The following is a 19,918-nucleotide window of genomic DNA, read 5'->3' on the forward strand; positions in this document are numbered from 1 at the left end:
CTAAGAGGAAGGTCATGTTAAAAAAATCAACAGCCTCATTAAATATCTGAATTTTTATTCTCTAATGGCTTTCAATCGCTTCATATAAGCTTTATCCTTACTAAATCTGGCAATATCTCCAAAGTATTTGTTAAATGATAAAGGACATAGCTTTGTTCCCAATGCAAAGCTTTAATTATGCAGCTACTTCAAAATCATAGGGGATGTGTGGGCAAGCTTTGCTCTCATTTAATTATCCTTAAGAGCTGTAAGCATAAAACCATTTGCTATACAGCACAGGAATATTCTATATTGAGAACCATACGTTAGTTCAAATAATGTATTCAACATCACAGCACTTCTTCACAGAAGTTAGCCAATATTTCTTGAACAGAATTTGCTATCTCATTCACGCCACGCAGGGCATAAATTTTGCTGCTATCTTCTCATCCATGAGAAACTCTGTGGAGTTTTCACTCTCATTCATGAGTGAACTGTGCAAACAAGTCACTCCAGGGTTTTAATAATGAGAATCACGAATTGTTTACTTAATCCTAATTAAGTAAATTAGGACTTGGCTCCTCCAACTAGTAAACTGAATCTAACTCACAATGTATTTCTAATGTTGAATCTACTGATGCAATGAAGTCTTCTAACCATATTGTATCACAATGTTAATGAAACTTAACATCCAGGTTTTTCCTTGAAATCCGTATGTGCTAGAAGACAGAAAACTCCCATTGGTTAGTTTATCTGAAACCTTGTGAACTAGGAAGATATAGAATGCAGAAAGGTTAGTACTACCTTAGCTGGAACTTGAGGAGACCACTGAGCAATGTTACTCTTGGATGGATCAGGTACTATAGGCCAGATATGCTTTTTAATTCTGCAAAAGATTGAAACCAGAAAAGTTACAAGATGCACTCCCCAAATTCCCATTCTCATAGCAAGTACAGCATAATCCAGGACACCACTCCTTTACGCAGCAATTTTGCAAGAATATTTATTTCCAAATAAGAATGCTTCTTATGATACTTTACATCTTTGTAAGAAGTCGTACTACGCAGTAAAACATAGCACTGCATTTAATTCCTCCACACATTAGATGCAGTCATCCAACATAAGGCAAAACAACAAATGGTAACAGTTAGCAATGGATTTTCAAATTTATAGCACTCCAGAATCTACAGAGCAATTACTTAGGTAGAGTCTATGATGCATGTCAGTATAAAAATACACTCTTGCTTCATTAAGATAACTATGAGTATCACAGGTCAAATTCCAAGATAACTTCACAGTTAAAAGTAAAATGAAAATATTGAAGAAAAACTTGCTTTGTAACTTTAAAGTTTAAGAATGTACTGTCACTTAACAAAAGTTTCTGTTGATACATCCCCCCAAACAAACCAACTTTTAACCTGATGCATCTATCCTGCTCTTTATAAACAGGTTCCAACAACAGATCCTCTCTAGGAGAACTATGAAGAACATTACAAGATGTGCTTTCCAACTGATGTCCATTAAGACTGATACTAGGAGCAGCAGAGATGTCAGAAATAAAAGGCCACAAAATGCTGACTTTAATTAGAAAGAAAGGAAGTTGACAAGGGACATCAGAGAGGTTCTATTCCTTGCCAAGGGAAACACTACAGCAATCTTGGTTAAGGCCACAGACAAGAGCTCTGGGTTGAGGGAACAGGCAGTTTGTTTCCCAGAAGACAGTAAACAGACACAGAATTTGACTGAGGTTATACAAGGTATATCAAGATGTCTGCCTAACTTTTTTTTTGCCTGTAAAGCCTAATGTTTGTTAACATTGTAATTAAATAGCCCAAATACAGCTAACAAATAGACCTCCTGTGCTTCACAAACTGGTGACCATCATTCCACTCATATGACGACTGAGAAAACAGACAGTATATCCTGATCAAAACCTAAGAAACCTAATCCTAACCAACTCTAGGCAAGAAAAGCAGGAATTTACTTACAGGATTGAGTCATGGAACATTTCATAAGTGTGCAGTTAACAGTAAGAAATCAGTATCAGAAGAGGCCCTGATTTCTCAAGGAAAACACAAAAAGTTTTTAACACCAATCAGGGTATGTGTGTTTTACCTTTTTTTCTACACTAACTGCAGAATACTTACTTGTTTAGTATTGAATTAACATTTTTGTTATGCTCAGAAATATAGGAAGAAAAAGATTTCATTTATACTTACAAGTCACGTTTGTTGAAGCAAAACAGAACTGCAAGGAGCACAATCAGCAGGAATGCTAGACACACAGGTACAACTATGGCTTCTATTTCTCCTTTCCCTGAAGAAGATGAAGAGAAGCAGTTATAGCACCCTTTGACATTTAACAAACTCAGCAGTGGATCAGGGAAAACCTGAAACTGAACACACCTTCAACACTCAAGTCTCAAGCTTCACACTCAGAAGGAAAAGAGGCTATTTATTGGTGAAAACATGAAGAGCTCTGTCCTAACAATATAATGCCTTGCATCAACAAAAAACAGGGGTTGTTCGAGAAGCTGTAATACTGACAGAGCAAATAATTTTTGCAGTTTGGGCAGGTATGACAGTAATGTCTGTGTCAATTTGTGTGCCATCCAGGGGTTTCAGTGGCCTGTTGGCTGCCATAACATGGTCATGGTCAAATACGTAATATAAGCAAAGTAACTACTCATCCATCAGTTTATTCTGTATATGAAAGTAACCTCTGCTTGTAAACACTTAAGTCCACCTTACTATTATGTATTCCTTTCAGTGTTATACATATTCTTAATTAACCTTAGAGAATGCTTAGAGAAGAGCAACACTATACAGAAAATAATACCTCTGCTAAATCTAAAGAAGTATCTTCCACAAATAAATTCAGTTAATAAAAAGACCATTACAAATAAGAACTCTAAAGCCGAACATACAATAAATTTAAGTATTCAAATTTAAGTATTCAAAATGAGTCTCTGTAGAGAACTGTAGCAAACTTTAATAGTAGTATAAAGGAGAATGCAGAACCTGAGGAAGGGCTGTAAGAATGGCACATGCTGACTAGAACCTAGATCAGCAGATCAAGATCCAAGCGCACCTGTCTGCAGCTTCTTAGGACACCTGAATCAGGGTAATAAAGGCCAACCTATCTTCAGAATAAAACAAAGACACTGACCAGGATAGGTGCCACTGGACACCAGAAGAGATAAGAACATTGAGTAAATCCTAATGACACATGAAAAGTCAGGGCAAAACAACACTATAATCTAAAGTATACACAAAATACATTGAAATCAGCGTGCTTGACAACATAAAAAGAGTAACTGAGGAGAACTGCCACTCTTCCTTACCAAATTTTTGTGTAGTAAATGTGAAATCAGGACCACTCCTGCTTCCATTATCTGTGGATGCCATCATCCGCACAGTATACAGTGTGTCACTGGTTAGAGAGGAAAGGGTATATTCTGTCTTGGAAGGATCCACTGTCACAACTGAAGAGAGGAAGAAATTTATACTAGTTTTCTGTAAAATTTATTAGATCTCCAAAAAACCAGCAGCATTAAGACATTCAAGACTTCAGACATATAAGACAGTTTTAGTAGAATGTACGGTTGTACAGAAAACACAACACACAGAAAGACTACAAACCTGTACAAGAAATGTCGAGATTTGTTTCTATTTGAATGTTTTAAATTAGTCTTTTTTTGATGGTATTTTATATTTAGTTTAATTTCCCCTGAGATTTTTTCCCCAGAATGCATCAATAAACTAAACTAGTAGTACAGTTGAGGCTTAAAGGTGTCTAATAAGCCAAATACACAGCTAACTAGAAATAGCTGTTTACTGACTAGAAAAAAAACACATGGTTAAAAATAATAAGACATAGGGTATGCATAAGTACCTGGTCCTTCTAATTTAAGCAAATCTAGGAAGGAAATTTTGATAGTGCTAGTTTCCTGTCTTATGTCTGCAGTTCATACACATTACTGAAAACTAAGATGTACTTAAAGCAAAATGATTTGGCTTATGACTGAATGCCTCTAAGTCAGAATCCCGCCTAGACGCAGCAATCCTGCAGTGCCGCTGGCACCTCGGTGGGTTCGTGATAAATGGCTGCCTGACCCAGATGGGCCCGGTGCGGACCACTGCTCGTTGTTGGAAATGGAGGGGTGGATGGATGCGGCGCTGCCTTTTCCCCTGTCATGTACCACATGATTGTGGGGCACCCGGCGCTAAATCATTTGTAGATGACCTGATTCTGGGTCAGGGTTTTGTATGCAGCAGAGCAGCTTTCTTGCTGCGATCTATTGAGAATCAGCCCTTGACACAAGTTTTTGTTTTCTTCTTCTTCTTTTTTTTTTTTTTTCTCTTTTTTTTTTTTTTTTTAGTAGGAGACTCCCTGAGTTAATTCGACCCTCAAATTATTCTCCACTGTTGGTAGTTCAGGCTGGCAGCGAGGATGTTAATGGAAGAAGTACCAGAGTGATTAAAAAGGATTTCAAGGTACTGAGTAGATTAGTTAATGGGACAGGAGCACAGGTGGTATTCGCTTCAATTCCTGCAGCAGCAGGGATGAATGAGGAGAGGAGTAGGAAAACCCATCTCATCAACAGGTGGCTAAAGGATTGGTGCCACTGGCAGAATTTTGGGTTTTTTGACCATGGGGCTAATTCCATGGTCTGCTAGTCTCCTCAAATCAGATGGGCTTCATCCGTCTAGCAAGGGCAAAAGGACTACAGCCCGTAAGTTGGCAGGGTTGATCAGGAGAGCTTTAAACTAAGTTTGAAGGGGGAAGGGATTGAAACCAGGCTCTCCAGAGATGAGCCTAGGGGTGGAAAGCCAGATTTAGAATCAGCAGCCCAGCTGAAGTGCATGTACACCAATGCACACAGTGTGGGTAACAAACAGGAGGAGCTGGAAGCCATCGTGCAGCAGGAAAGCTGTGATGTGATCGCCGTCACAGAAACGTGGTGGGATGACTCGCATGACTGGAGTGCTGCCATGGATGGCTACAAGCTCTCCAGAAGGGACAGGCAAGGCAGGAGAGGTGGAGGAGGCTCTGTATGTTAGAGACTCTCTTGACTCTGCAGAACCTGAAGTCAGTAACGATAAGGTGGAGTGCCTGTGGATCAGAATCAGGGGGAAGGACAATAAGGCTGACATCCTGGTGGGAGTCTGTTACAGACCACCCAACCAGGATGATGAGGGTGATGAATTATTCTGCAAGCAGCTGATGGATGTGTCAAAATCTCCAGCCCTTGTTCTTGTGGGTGACTTTAACCTGCCAAATGTCTGCTGGGAACTCCCCACAGTGGAGAAGAGGCAGTCTAGGAGATTCCTAGAGTGTATAGAGGATAATTTCCTGCTTCAGCTGGCAAATGAGCCTACCAGGGGTGGGGCCCTGCTAGACCTGCTGTTCACAAACAGGGAGAGCCTGGTGGGAGATGTGGTGGTTGGAGGCCCTCTGGGGCACAGTGACATGAAATAATAGAGTTTTCTATACTCAGGGATGCAAAGAGGGTCCTCAATAAAACTTCTACCCTGGACTTCTGGAGGGTAGATTTCGGCCTTCTCAGAAGACTGGTCCAATGCATACCCTGAGAAACAGCCCCTGAAAACAAAGGGGTCCAGGAGGGATGGACATGCTTCAAGAAGGAAGTCTTGAACGCACAAGAGAAGGCTGTCCCAGTCTGCCTAAAGGCAAGCCAACAGGGAAGACAACTGGTCTGCCTGAACAGGGAGATTTTAAAGTAAATAAGGGTAAAAAAGAGAACCTACCGATTATGAAAAAAAAGGCTGGCTACTCAGGAGGAGTTTAGGAATATAGTTACATCTTGCTGAAAGAAAATCAGAGAGATGAAGGCAAAACTTGAACTTGATCTTGCCCCTTCTGTTAGGGATAACAAAAAGTCTTTCTATAGATACATCAATAGCAAAAGGAAGGACAACCTCCATTCTTTATTGGACATGGGTGGGAACATAGTTATCAAAGATGAGGACAAGGTTGAGGTATTTAACACCTTCTTTACCTCAGTCTTCAACAGTAAGACAGGTTGTTCTCAGGACAACTGGCTTCTGGAGCTTGTGGACAGGGATAAGAAGCTGAATAGTCCCCCTGTAATCCAGGAGGAAACAGTGACCTGCTGAGACACTTGGATGCTCACAAGTCTATGTGACCAGATGGGATCCACCCAAGGGTGATGAGGGAGTTGGCAGAGGAGCTTGCCAAGCCGCTCTCCATCAAATGACAGAGAGTCAGTCCTGGCTCTCTGGGGAGGTTCCAGATGATTGGAAGTTGGCGAATGCCACGCCGATCCACAAAAAGAGCTGCAAGGAGGACCTGGGAAACTCCAGGCTTGTCAGCCTGACCTCAGTGCCTGGCAAGGTTATGGAGCAGATCATCCTGACTGCAATCACACAGCACCTACAGGATGGACAAGGGATCAGACCCAGCCAGCACAGGTTTAGGAAGGGCAGGTCCTGTCTGACCAGCCTGATCTCCTTTTATGATCAGGTGACCCGCCTGGTGGATGAGGGGAAGGCTGTGGATGTGTCTGTCTGGACTTCAGCAAAGCCTTTGACACCATCTCCCACAGCATTCTCCTGGAAAAGCTGCAGCCCACGGCTTGGACAGGGACACTCTGTGCTGGGTTAGGAACTGGCTGGAAGGCCGGGCCCAGAGAGTGCTGGTGAACGGGGCTGCATCCAGCTGGCAGCCGGTCACCAGTGGTGTCCCCCAGGGATCAGTGCTGGGCCCAGTCCTGTTTAATATCTTTATTGATGATCTGGATGAGGGGATCGAGGGTATCATCAGCAAACTTGCAGATGACACCAAGCTGGGGGCAAGTGTTGATCAGCTGGAAGGCAGGAGGGCTCTGCAGAGGGACCTGGATAGGCTGGAGAGTTGGGCTGATTCCAACAGGATGAAGTTCAACAAGGCCAAGTGCCGGGTCCTGCACTTTGGCCACAACAACCCCTGCAGCGCTACAGGCTGGGCACAGAGTGGTTGGAGAGCAGTCAGGTGGAAAGGGACCTGGGAGTTTGGATTGACAGGAAGCTGAACATGAGCCAGCAGTGTGCCCAGGTGGCCAAGAAGGCCAATGGCATCCTGGCCTGCATCAAGAACAGTGTGGCCAGCAGGAGCAGGGAAGTGATCCTTCCCCTGTACTCAGCGCTGGTGAAGACACCTGGAGTGCTGTGTCCAGTTCTGGGCCCCTCAGTTCAAGAAGGACATTGAGGTGCTGGAGCAGGTCCAGAGAAGAGCAACGAGGTTGGTGAAGGGACTCAAGCACAAGTCCTGTGAGGAGAGGCTGAGGGAGCTGGGGTTGTTTAGCCTGGAGAAGAGAAGGCTCAGGGCAGACCTCATCACTCTCTACAACTCCCTGAAAAGACATTGTAGCCAGGTGGGTGTTGGTCTCTTCTCCCAGGCAGCAATCAGTAAGACAAGAGGGCATGGTCTCAAGCTCTGCCAGGGGAGGTTTAGGTTGGATATTAGGAAGAAATTCTTTACAGAGAAGGTAATCAGGCATTGGAATGGGCTGCCCAGGGAAGTGGTGGATTCACTGTCCCTGGAGGTTTTTAAGATGAGATTGGGTGTAGCACTTAGTGCCACAGGCTGGTAACTGGGGTGGTAGTGGATCAATGGTTGGACTTGATGATCTCAGAGGTCCTTTCCAACCCATCTGATTCTATGATTCACATCCGTACTATACCAATCTATAGGTCCAGAAGGATTAATAAACTCCTCCCCATGTCCCCTTTTTTAAGGTTTTATCATAGTTAAATTATAGAACCATGGAATTAACTGGGTTGGAAGAGACCTATGAGATCATCAAGTCCAACCCTTGATCCAACCAGTCCAACCCTTGATCCAACCAAATGCAGTCAACTCCTTTTATATCTTGAAACGGTCTACCACCATCTTGATATACCACCATCTCACTCTGTATTTAGACAGAAATACGGGATGGGAGCACAATATCCACAAATCAGCTTTCAGAAGCTAAACTCAGTACCCTGCTATACATAGACAATGTTCTGAATTCTCTGCTAGGGACTCTTCTGTTCTAGATAGAGAACTTTGACCCAGACATCAGCTTTATGTTATCAGAACAGACTCTCAACCACACTTGATTCTTTTTTTTCCAGAAACAAACATAAGGAAGGAGACAGATGAAACACTTCAATGCCACAAACCACTTCTGTTTTTTGGTACCTGTTTCATTTCCATCAATAGTTTTGTAAAGTATGGTGTAATTTCTGATAAATCCATTTTGTTCATCCACTGTGAGATGGTTCCATGTCAAAACAGCTTCAGCTTTTCCTACTTTTTTTGTCTGAACGGTAGGTCCTTTTGAAGGACCTGTAATGGGAAATGAAAATTAGTTCCTGTTTGGTAGGCTTACATCCACAGAAGCAAGTGTATCAACGAGCACTGAATTGCTACCGCATAAAAACTTCAAAAGAATAGTTGGACTAACTCTTCTGGAAAGCACTATTTTCAGAAAATATAAAAACTACAAAGATGTTTTAAAAAAGAAACTTTCAGGAAAACAAATATGAAAAAGAATAATTAATTAGTCTTGGTTTTATACTTGAAATTTAAAATAAATCAGCATATAAATATCACTATACCAAATTATCTGATAGAGGTTGGAAAAACAAAATGTGCCAGCCACAGACATCTATTTAACTCCTAAATACTGTAAATAAGCAGAATGGATACAAACAGAAGAGACTAGATCAATTATGTCAGAAGTATTAGATTGTTTTTCAGTACGTAGTCCACATTAAAGCAAAGGCCTCATTTTTTTGTCAAAAAGGTCAGTGTATGTACTCCAAGATGATGATTCTGTACTTACGGTCTTGCTTCAGATAAGCCTTCACCGACTGTCCACTTCCCTGGCCATCAGCATATAGAGGGTACACAGTTATCAAGTAACACTTGAATGGCTTTATACCTAGCAAAAGGAATTTAAAAGGTGTTGTTTATTCACAGAGAGCCAAATTGCTCACCATCCTTCTCATTTACTTCAGATACAGACTTCCAAGTTTTGTCTGTTTAATTACTTGTATCTAAGGTAGCTGAGTATTTTCTAGAGCTCATTGACATACTGCTCCAAAATATCAACTAAAGGAACTGAATTCGCATTGAAATGTTAAATTTAATAAACAGGCTTCAAAGAAGTCAGGGGTCTTTTTCTAAATTATTTTAAATAAAAAGCCTTTATCTGTCTGCAGCACTAGCTCCCAAAATTACTGATTTGAGTTACTGTTCATAATCTGAAAAGAACAGTAAAGCTGATCAAGTTTCAATATTTGAACTGAAGAAGGATCAGAGAGTTTGATTTTGAAGGAACTAAGTCTGTTCACTATTTTAATGGTTTCCAAGACTGAAAAGACTAAAACCAAAATGCAGATAAAACCACTTGCTGTTACATGACATAAATTTCAAAATGCAAGATCAGATACAGTTTGACAAAAATATACTCATAATAAACTAAAAGAAAAAACTTTCTCAGCACTAACCCAGTTTCCTGTTCTACCACAAAACTGATCAGCATGAGGATGTTCTTCACCTTGGGAATACTCACTAGGTTTTTACAGCATCCCACTGTAAAACTTTTGTACACTTATGAGCTGAATACCTTTTAAGTCTATTCCTTGAACATCTCCTTGTGCAATCTGCCATTCTATGATGCAGTCTGAGCGGCTGGACACCAGACACCATTCGATCACATATTTAAGAACATAACTGTTAGGAGCAGTCCACCCTACCCACAACTTGTCATATTTAGGCAATGTTCTAAGATTCTTCACAGGAGCTGCAATGAAAGAAAACAGAAAGGTGATCAATACTAACCATTCTTCCACTAAATATTCATTATAAGAGATACTCTGAAAAATGTTGATAGTTTTGGGTTATTGCAGTGGTGGTAAACTGACAGAACCTATGTAAAAACCATTTTCTGAAATATGGAGGTATACACCTGAATCTTTGTATCAGAGATCCAAAGTAAGCAGTATTAGGCTATATGAAAACTGGAAATTAGACTCTGCTTCTCTGTTCTCCAACACAGTAAGATGCCTCATTGTATGTAAACAGACACTATGTTTCTTTCTTCCAAAAGAAAGGGTCTATTTCAGAGAGAAATCAAACTCAGAATAGGAATTTAAAGTGTATCAAACAGTCACACTTAAAAACCTTATGAAGATTTATACCTTACCTATAGTATATATATATATGTATATACATATATAAATACAGTATATATATGTTATATACTTGTATACCTTATATATAAACTACATACTCACACCTTAGCAAGTGCTTACTTGCGTCTGCAATGCTACTTTATTTGAATCATACCCTTAACTAATTCATCTAATGGTTATAGAACCAGCAGTTCTCCCTTGTGTTTACTCTAAAAGCAGCATCTACCCATAAAACTGTTTTTTGCTTCCTCTCTTGGTAATGTTTGGGCTGGAAATAAGGAGAAACCAGCCTGTAGTTCTTATTACTGTATAATAAAAAGAACATGAAAAGGAACACGAGCAGCAAGGAAACAGTGGAAACATATGACAAAGCAATGAGGCAAGATACTGAAAACATGGGAGAGTGAGACTGGGAAAAGCAAACAAAGAGGTAGAAAGAAGAGCAATGGCAAAACTGTAAGTACATGAAGTAAATGATGCTTGCTTCTTCAACACTTTTTTAAAAGAAGGACACAAAAATGCCTGCTGTGCTAAGAAAAAACCAACAGGGAATATCGGCGCACAGCAGTTCTAAGGATCAAATCCCAGCAAAACACACACATAGCTTCAAATGACCCTATGAGTACATAAATCCACATGTTCCCTGGTATATAAATGGTAGAACAGTTATAAACACAAGAGACTGTAGATACATTCAGTAGTGCTTTAATTGTGTCCATGTAAAAGGTATAATTTTACAACATTAAAGATTTTTTATAACAAAAGCCATGCAGATTTATTTGACAGAGACATTACCAGGACACTAACCTTTTGAATTACTTGCTGGGATAAGTAAAACTGATGGAGGAGACGCCCCAATTCTGTTATGGGCAGTCACAGTCACTTCATAAGTTCCATTTGGCAGTTGTAATGTAAGGTTGGTGCTGGTAACATTGAATTTCTTCACTGGACTGGAGAGAGATGATTTATCTCTGACAGTCAGTTCATATTGCAAGATTACCCCATTGGCTTCAGAAGGCTTCAATGTCTGTCAGAAACATCTTTGATTAAACTAATGTGACATGTCCCTTACTGTCTTTAATTCAAAACTCTAAAACCAAAAAAGTTGCATAGATCAAATATCTGCATATTTAAGACAAGCATAAATAACCCTTGTTCATTTATGTAAAACAGTAAATTCAAAACCTCTTTCTCGTTTAAATACTATTTTTCTTGGATCACAATCTCACCTAGTGACTTAATAAAAGCTATTCTGTAAAGATCACAAAACATGTGTTGATAAAATCCCTGTTTTATGTGACTTTACAACACAGTAACATAAAAAGGAGTCTCACATCTTAAGCTGTGTTGAATCTGAAGCAAAACACCCCAAGCAGTTTTATTATGCATGGGAAAAATACTTGTTTGTGTCATCTAACAACACAGAAAAACACTATATTTCTGTGTAACAGTATCAGTTTCCAGAAAAATTAAGGGAAAATTGAAACTGTAAGGTAACAGCAGTTTTTCTATTCTAAGCTAAATAATGTCACAATCAGAATTACAGAACATTCTGAGTTGGAAGGGACCCTCATGGATCACTGAAGTCCAGCTCCTGGCCTTGTCCAGGACCATCCCACAAATCACACCATGTGCCTATCAGTTGTCACAAGAGGTGTCAGAAAGTGTTGTCACAAGAGGTGTCAGAAAATAATGCCTTATCAATTTACATGTAACTTCACACAATCCACCTAGCAATAGGGGAGAATTAATAATAAAAAGACAGTTGGGAAACAGTTTACGGAACAAAAGAAAGCAGAGGATAGGGACTGACCGTAATTACATTCCCTGTCTCAGCTGAACCAATCATCCAATTGGACACAGCAGCCTACTGCGTGCAAACATGCAATACTGTATTTAACAAGCTTGATCTGTGCAGGATTTCTATGTTTAATGGATTTTGCAGCTGGGGTTCACTGTCCAGACAGTGAAGCTTTAGATTACAGCACAAGGCATAACATGAAGGTTTGCTTTGTTCAAGTCAAAGTTCCAAAATCACAGACTTCTTAAGGACAAGGCAGGAATCTCCAAGTGTATTCTGTATACTCTGGATCACAGTTGTGTGTCAGTTAACTGATGGCCTTTACATCTCTACTTTTAACTTTTCATAACTCATTACTATAGTAAGAACACTAAAGGAACTTCTCACATAATAAAACCTGTACTTTCCCAGGACCCTACTCAAGATTGTTGGGGCACATTTCTCCACTTAAAAAGAATTCTTGATTTCTGCAGTTTACCATGTTGCTTTACCTTCCACATTAGATGCACAGTCCAGGAAGCTGGTGAGTGAGATGCATCAATGATCCTCCATATGGGTGGTCCTTTAGATGGTTCTGATGAAAGAAACAATACTTGATAGTAGACATATTTTTATTTAATCTGTTTAAATTCATAATTATCATATGCTTTAAATATACATAATTTTAATATTTTGTACATTAATAATTTTTTGTCTGTTTTACCTCAAAAACCCCTTAGTGTTAAGTATACAGTGTGCACCTTGTTTCTTATGATTTACATTATGAAGGAAGGAGAAAAAGGAATTGAGGCAAAGGGAGCTCTTAACCTCACTTGAGTACCTGCATTTGATTTACATGAAAACGAAGCAACTGTACATCTTGCCTAATATGGATTGCGTTCATTTGCTACTACAACACCATTGTTTGAATGCTAAAATAAGACACGGCTAGTTAATCAATATTAACAGTATTTTTGCAGTTACTAGAATACTGAAATAATATTTTACAATATCTCCCCCAGAGAAAGTAAATTTTGCACAAAACTGGCGCAATGCCATTATGCACAAAATATTCACTTTTTTAATGCAAAAATTACTAAAATATTAGTCTTATTGTGCCAATTTAAGATGACAAATTCATTCAGTTAGAGCTCATTATTGCAAACTCAGTCAGGATAAACAAAGAAGGATTTCTGACCTGTTTTAACAATTGAACCTATATTGGTTTAGCTTTGTATAAGGACACGCTCTGAACTTTGCAGTAAACAGATGGCTTAGAAGTGAGCACACCTTGGAGGGCGTTATGGAATACACAGGATATTACAGAAAGAAGACTAGATGCAAGAAGAAAAGGCTAAAGGCCATTAAAAAAAAAAAGAAATCAGGTTGACCAGAAGTTAAACTGCTATCACAAAGTATTTGTAGCAATGGAAAGTAAGAATAGATCCCTACTGAGTATTAAGTACACAAACATTGGCTCCACATGGGATAGGATCAGCACAGACCAGAAACAAAGCCAATTTTGCAGGCTATCGAAGCAGAAGAGAAATGGACATTGAGCCAAGCTGAAGTATTTTAATTCTTCACAACTTTAGAATGAGTTTCTAACTGATACTAATAATCAAGTTCCTAGAAAAACAAGATAAAATCCCCACGTTATTTAATTCCCTTTAAAGTCAGAAATCAGCAAGTGATTCTCAATGCTGCTACTACTGATGATTCAGGAGGAAACCAAACAAACTTTTAAAATAAAATCCCTTTGAGGGCAATTTACTAATTCTAGAATCCCCAGAAATCAAAATGCATATTATTGTAACTTACATAGCTATGCAACAAACCTATTCTGCTGGATATGAAGACGCTTGGCTAGAATCACTACTTGGAAGTAAAAAGTAGCTATTTCCTCATAAGGATTATGTAGTAAAATAACTGCCAAAAGATTTCAAAATTGTCAGAATGCTTGCATTACTCTAACACTGTAATTCTGCATTTGTGCATTTCCATTTACGGATTCTATTGCAACTTCAGTTGATTAGTTACAATACTTAATGCTTGGAAATCTAACACTTGGATAAAACCATATAAAAAATACAGAAGAATACCTTCCTCAAAACAGTAAACAAGCCTGTATCTTGGCAGCTTGCTACTGAGACAAACACCAAATCTTTGAATGCAGAGGGCAAGCAGATGTGGAGCCTTCTGGGATGTGTGTGTAACAATCTTAGACAAAGCACAGTATTCAGAAGTTAATTTTCTAATTTGACTGAGGGCAATAACTGTGTAAGTAACTTAAGCGTCCAGTGTCTGCTTGTTTCTCATTTAATCTTTGCAACTCAAAAATAAAAATATATTATTAAAGTTTTGGTTTAGTTTTGCCAAAATTGCAACCTGGAGTCCTTTGTCTAAGCCTGACACTGGGTAGAAAAAGAATCACGAAACTACGTACTTCATAACCTTTCCAATTAAAGTTATTCCACTATCCTGTAAATTTACGACAGTATCTGCAAGAGGTGACCACACCGTTTAAGTTGCCCATAAGTGAACTCAGAATAGGAAATTATCCTACTGGTAACCTATTCCTATAATAGCACAAAGTGCCATCTGACTAGCAAGCAATGTAGGAAAAGTGTGACTACCCTATTGTCATTAGGAAGGCTAGTTATGACAATTAGTTAAAACTCTTCTCTACCAGTAAACACACTGTATTTTCATTTACAACAAATCACAACTAATGACATAGGTATTCAACAGCTTATTGCACAATGAAATTAATTATTTTTACCTTTAGCAAGAGACAATACACTAATGTAGGGTGTTCTGACACCAATACAGGTTCAAAAACATTTCAAACATATATTAAAGATGTTGAATTAGTTCCAGTCCAGACTATGCAGATTACTAAGATGAACAACAAAATGAAAACAGATCACAGAAAGCTAAGTTCTTGATGAAAGTCTGGGGGTTTTATACTGAAAGCCAATTAAAGGGTCAAATGAACAGGTCTAGGCTGTGTTGCAATATGTGCTGCACGTAATTCTGTTCTGTTAATGGAAAAATGTAAGAAATTACTATTTGAGAAGAGGATTTTTCACTCAGTAACAAATGCAGGGGCGTGATTTGAATGTGATTTTACTGCTCAGTTATTGTTGTGCAACTTTAGACGAGTTTCCAGTTGCTTGCCACAATTGCTAAGTCATTAAATGCTGCAGAACAAAACAGCTAAAAAACATCAGTAACAAAAAATACTAAATATACTCAACTAATGGTTTTAGCACAACTCAGTGGCAGAAGGTACAGTCTCTGTACTTAAGCACAAACTTGAGGGAAAGCCACTCTAGTGGGGACATACTGCAGTGATTTCCATGAGTTGAGAAGTCTCCTGAATTCATACCACAGCAAGTTCTACTTACTTTAATGCCACGGTACATTTCAAGCAATGAGTGTGTTCATGACCCACTCAAAGCAACCACTGAAGTTAAAAAACATGCTGTGGAATGCAGTGGACACACATCTTAGAAGACAAAGAATGCAGTCTCAGTGCCACTGTCCTGAAGGAATATGAATATGACCAGGCTGACATAGAACACCTGTAGAACACGCAGTTCAATGTAAACAGAGAATGCCGTAACAGCTAACTGAAGCACTGCAAGTATTTGAAAGGCCAGGCAAGTTGGTGAGCCGGTTGTAGCATGAACAGATTTAGTGCATGGTAACAGTTTTACAATGCTGAGGATTTGTTTCACAAAGCACTGAAAGCTGAGGCTTGACTGACACTCTTAAGCAGTTTTTTTTTTTTAAACAGGGCTATGAACTTTAAGCCTAGTGGTTTGCTACCTTTTGTGTATCTTTAAAATTTACACTTTGAAATTGTATGTATCCTGCTTGCAAAGTCCTTTTGTGCAAGACTAAACGTGATTCAAATACTGCCCCAAAGAGCTGAAGTATGAAGCTGGTAAGAAGTTTTCCTCATTAAATTATGACAGTAGCAATAAGTGTTCCCCCCTATTGAAAGGAACAGGATATTACAAGTCAGATCTATAAAACAACTCCAGTGGTACCTCATCAAGAAGGAACACTGAGAAAACACTGAATATTGTGATTAATTATAAACAAAATAGAACCATTTTCCACACAAACTCAATCTTGCTTAAACTGCTTAAAGATGACTTCTATAGATGGCATTCTCTTTCTTATTCCTCTCCCAGTGACAACCATATCAGTGATGAGCAGTAGGACTCTTGATTACTGTGTGTATAATGTAAAGAGTGGGTACAAGATGGTGCAGAGACAGCTCTAAGTGACTAATAAGCAATAAAGTGTTACAGATGCAGAAAACCTTAGGAAAAGTTAAAAGTAAATCAGAATGTTTTATTCAGATGCTTTGGTGCATAAGAGGCTACAGTTACTACATGTACATTATTTTGTATCATTGCTTTACTAAGTTTGTGAAGAAGCCTATGCATCCTATGTGACTGCTTCTGTTTCATGATTGTTGATGCTTGTTCACCTACAGCTTTATCTACTGGCATCCTAAACATCAAGTTGTTCTCAAAGCAAGGCAGTAGGTCTACCAATAAAACACTTTCTAATAGGTAGAATAACTTCTGTTCGAGGATAACCTTCAGAATAAAAAAAGAAAAGCATAAAGCCTACAGCTCCTCTAGAAGACTTTGAAAATAGAGTTTTCTGTGAAGAAAGCTCTTCTTCCCTTCCTCCCATTTCAGCTGTTTCCAGGAAGCACCACTAGACTAGCTTAATGGGAAGCTATTCTTATGCTCCTTGGAATGCTTGGGTCAAGTCAGTCAGTGCTGAAAGTAACTCACGAGAGCTTTGTTGCATGTCTAATCAAGAAACTAAAGTGAGGATCAGCAACTTCAGCTGGCTATTGCCAAAATGCTGAACACTCACACACTTCGAAAGTCAGTGACCTACTTTCATATACTACTTACTATCTTCAGTGGTGACCCCAGCCTTCTCTTCACTCCAGTCACTCCAGTAGCCCACTCCATCTTCCTTCATGCAACGAATGGAAAAGACATACTCTGTGAAGGGTTGGAGCCCTTGGACACTGAATGAAGTTCTTGGGGAAGCTGTATCTTCTGAAGGAATCTGTACATAGAAGAAATATTTTAAAGGCACTGATCAAAATACTGTAAAGCTGAGTTCTGTGCTACTACAGCTGTCATCCAACTGGGCTCCCCACTCCATATACACCCATAACAAACAACAGTTTCCTCCCTGCTTATTTCCAGAAGCTTCAAATCTCCACCATTGTTTGACAAAGATTCAATCACAATTGTGTTTCTTTACCAAGTATAACAACATACATGCACTAGAATAGTTAAGCACCTACCTCATATTCTGTTTTTTTAAAACGAGCTTATATCTCCCTCTTCTTCCTTCTCATGTAATTCTGCTATTTACTGATCTGTAATATCCTGTCTCACATTTCTGAACTTCACTAGGTTATCTACTTAATAATTGATTGCAAAATTATTGATTGCTAGAAACTTTCTGTGTAGCTAAACAGTCCAGGTTCATTGCTTCCACTGACACAAAACAGTGTTTCTTAACTGAAATTGAAAATAATTCTGGAGTAATTTATACTTTTGCTAATAAATCAGTTTATTTTCATAGACTCTTTTGTTAATCTTAGGTGAGCAACTGAATGCCAGAAAAATAATCTTACTTCCTATGTACAGAAACAGGTGTGATGTAGATAACAGACACAAGTAGGTACATACACACTCTGACTGTCACATGCCATTCCATTTGCAATAATGTTTTTATAGTGAGGAATCCTGCAAGAGGAATGACTGAAGATAAAACATAAATGTGGAACACTTAAGAGGTTAATCTTGAGAGCAAAGAATTACCAAGATAGTCAAATTTTACCACAGTTAAGCAAGTTCAGTTAATTTAAACTTACTATTACAATGGTCTTGTGAACATGTTAAAAAAGGCAAAACAAGTTAAAAGAACTTGCCCTATCATCCTATAAAGACAAAATATCCACAGATCCTGAAGTTGCAGACTACATTGTGCAGGTCAGTGTTCTTTAAAATATCAGTACAGGTGACTTTAATAAATAGTCTCTGCATCTAAAGCCACATTAGTCACAAAGGCAGCTGAGTTATGTCACCTGCTCCAAATACAGTATTTTGGTAAAATCAGAAGCAGCCTTCCTTCCAAGTAGTCATGGAATTCAGAATATTTTCAGGCCTCTGCACTGAAATAGGATCTTGGAAAAAAAGAGCATGTCTGGAGTACTGCTGCTCTAATAGAAGGCCTAAAATAAGGAAAAACTGAGAAGCTATTAAAAATATGTCCATAGACACAGAAGGAAAAAAAAACAACGCCAGAGATCTTGATGATGGGAAGATAAGGCAAGGCATATTCCTTACTCTTCTCCCGTTCCTCGACTGCAACACACTTAAGGCAGGGGCAGCCAGATTTACAGAATTACACAATCATTTAGGTTGGAAGACATCACTGAGGCCAACCACAAACCTATCACTGCTAAGTCCACCACTGAACTGTGTCCTTAAGTGCCACATCTAGACACTTTACAAACAGTTCCATGAATGGTGACTCTACAGCTTCCCTGGGTAGCCTGTGCCAATGCTTGACAACCCTTTCCATGAAGAAATTCTTCCTCATATCCAATCTAAACTGGCCCAGCACAACTTGAAGCCATTTCTTCTAGTCCTAACGCTTCTTACTGAGGAGAACAGACTGACCCTGACCTCGCTACAGTCTCTTTTCTGTTACTTGTAGAGAGCGATATGGTCTCCCCTGAGCCTCCTTTTCTCTGGGCTGAGTACCCCCAACTGTTCTCTGTAACACTTGTGCTTGAGACCCCTCACTAGTTTCACTGCCCTTTTCTGGACACTCCCCAGCACCTCAATGTCCTTCTAGTAGTGAGGGGCTCAAAACTAAACACAGGATTCAAGGTGCAGCCTCATCAACGCCAAGTATGTGGAGACACTCACTGTCCTGGTTCTGCTGGCCATATTATTTCTTATCCAAGCCAGGATGCCACTGGCCTTCTTGGCCACCTGGGCACACTGTTGGCTCATGTTCAGCTGCTGTTGACCAGCATTCCCAGATCCTTTTCTGCCAAGCAGTTTTCCAACCACTCTGCCCCAAGGCCATACTGCTGCTTGGGGTTATTGCAACCCTACTGCAGATATAGTAAGTTCAAAAAAGCATTCCAGAATGGTACAGTGTTTACCCAAGCTTTAACTGACATTTAGATCACTGTATCTGCAGTGCATGGGAAGTAGAAAGTTCATGAATGCTCTGAATGTTGCACATGCAGAATAAAATTCAAAATAAACATACTGCACTGTGATGGGGAGAACGGCAGAGAAGTCCACAAAGATAAGAGAAGGTCACTGTACTCAGACTGTGCCAAAAGACTGCTAATTCACAGCTTTCATGAACAGTTCAGATAAACTACCATAGGTAGCCATAAAAGGTGTAACAAAATAAAACTGAATGCTCTGAACTGCAACCGTGAGGGAACTTCTGCAGTTTGACGGATGGCTGGCTGGGTTACACAAGAAGAGTGGCAAGGGACATAAGTGGTATTACCTCCATCCAGTTTGTGTCACCAATGATTCTATAGCGAATATTGAATTTCAGCTTCATCACAGCAGATGAAATACGATTCTCCCAGGAAAGCTTCAGGACAGTAGGCAGTATTCCTGAGCCGACGTTTACATTGTGGGGAGACAGTGGTTTAACTATAAGAGAAGAAGTCAGAGTCAGGTCCACAGTTGTATTTTACAATGACTTTAGGAGCTGGTACACTCTATTGCAATACTACCATTAAAGCCTTTCAGAAGCTTATATGCTTGCTACTTCATATTATTTCTAAAGCAGACTACTCAAACTTGCCATCTGAATTGTGATGAAATCTCTCTGTCTCTACCTTTGGCCAGCACAG

At 39.4% G+C, this 19,918-nt stretch overlaps 1 protein-coding gene across 3 annotated transcripts in view; it reads right to left on the reverse strand.

The window, feature by feature from the left end:
- Nucleotides 1–19,918, reverse strand: part of IL6ST (interleukin 6 cytokine family signal transducer) — a 35,857-nt gene that overhangs the window by 6,055 nt on the left and 9,884 nt on the right. For 2 of the 3 annotated variants that reach the window (XM_050329922.1, XM_050329924.1), the window contains exons 6-15: nt 19,564–19,715; nt 16,917–17,076; nt 12,480–12,562; nt 10,995–11,214; nt 9,620–9,796; nt 8,834–8,932; nt 8,188–8,334; nt 3,323–3,463; nt 2,199–2,295; nt 784–865 (exon numbers count right to left, since the gene is read on the reverse strand). In XM_050329922.1, coding sequence (XP_050185879.1) covers nt 784–865; nt 2,199–2,295; nt 3,323–3,463; nt 8,188–8,334; nt 8,834–8,932; nt 9,620–9,796; nt 10,995–11,214; nt 12,480–12,562; nt 16,917–17,076; nt 19,564–19,715 — 1,358 coding nt within the window. Of the gene's footprint in view, nt 1–6; nt 699–783; nt 866–2,198; nt 2,296–3,322; nt 3,464–8,187; nt 8,335–8,833; nt 8,933–9,619; nt 9,797–10,994; nt 11,215–12,479; nt 12,563–16,916; nt 17,077–19,563; nt 19,716–19,918 lie in introns of those variants that run through there. The other variant, XM_050329925.1, reaches the window with a different exon arrangement.

Source organism: Myiozetetes cayanensis, unplaced genomic scaffold (assembly GCF_022539395.1).
Source record: "Myiozetetes cayanensis isolate MyiCay16 unplaced genomic scaffold, myiCay2020 scf4, whole genome shotgun sequence".
Taxonomy (NCBI): domain Eukaryota; kingdom Metazoa; phylum Chordata; class Aves; order Passeriformes; family Tyrannidae; genus Myiozetetes; species Myiozetetes cayanensis.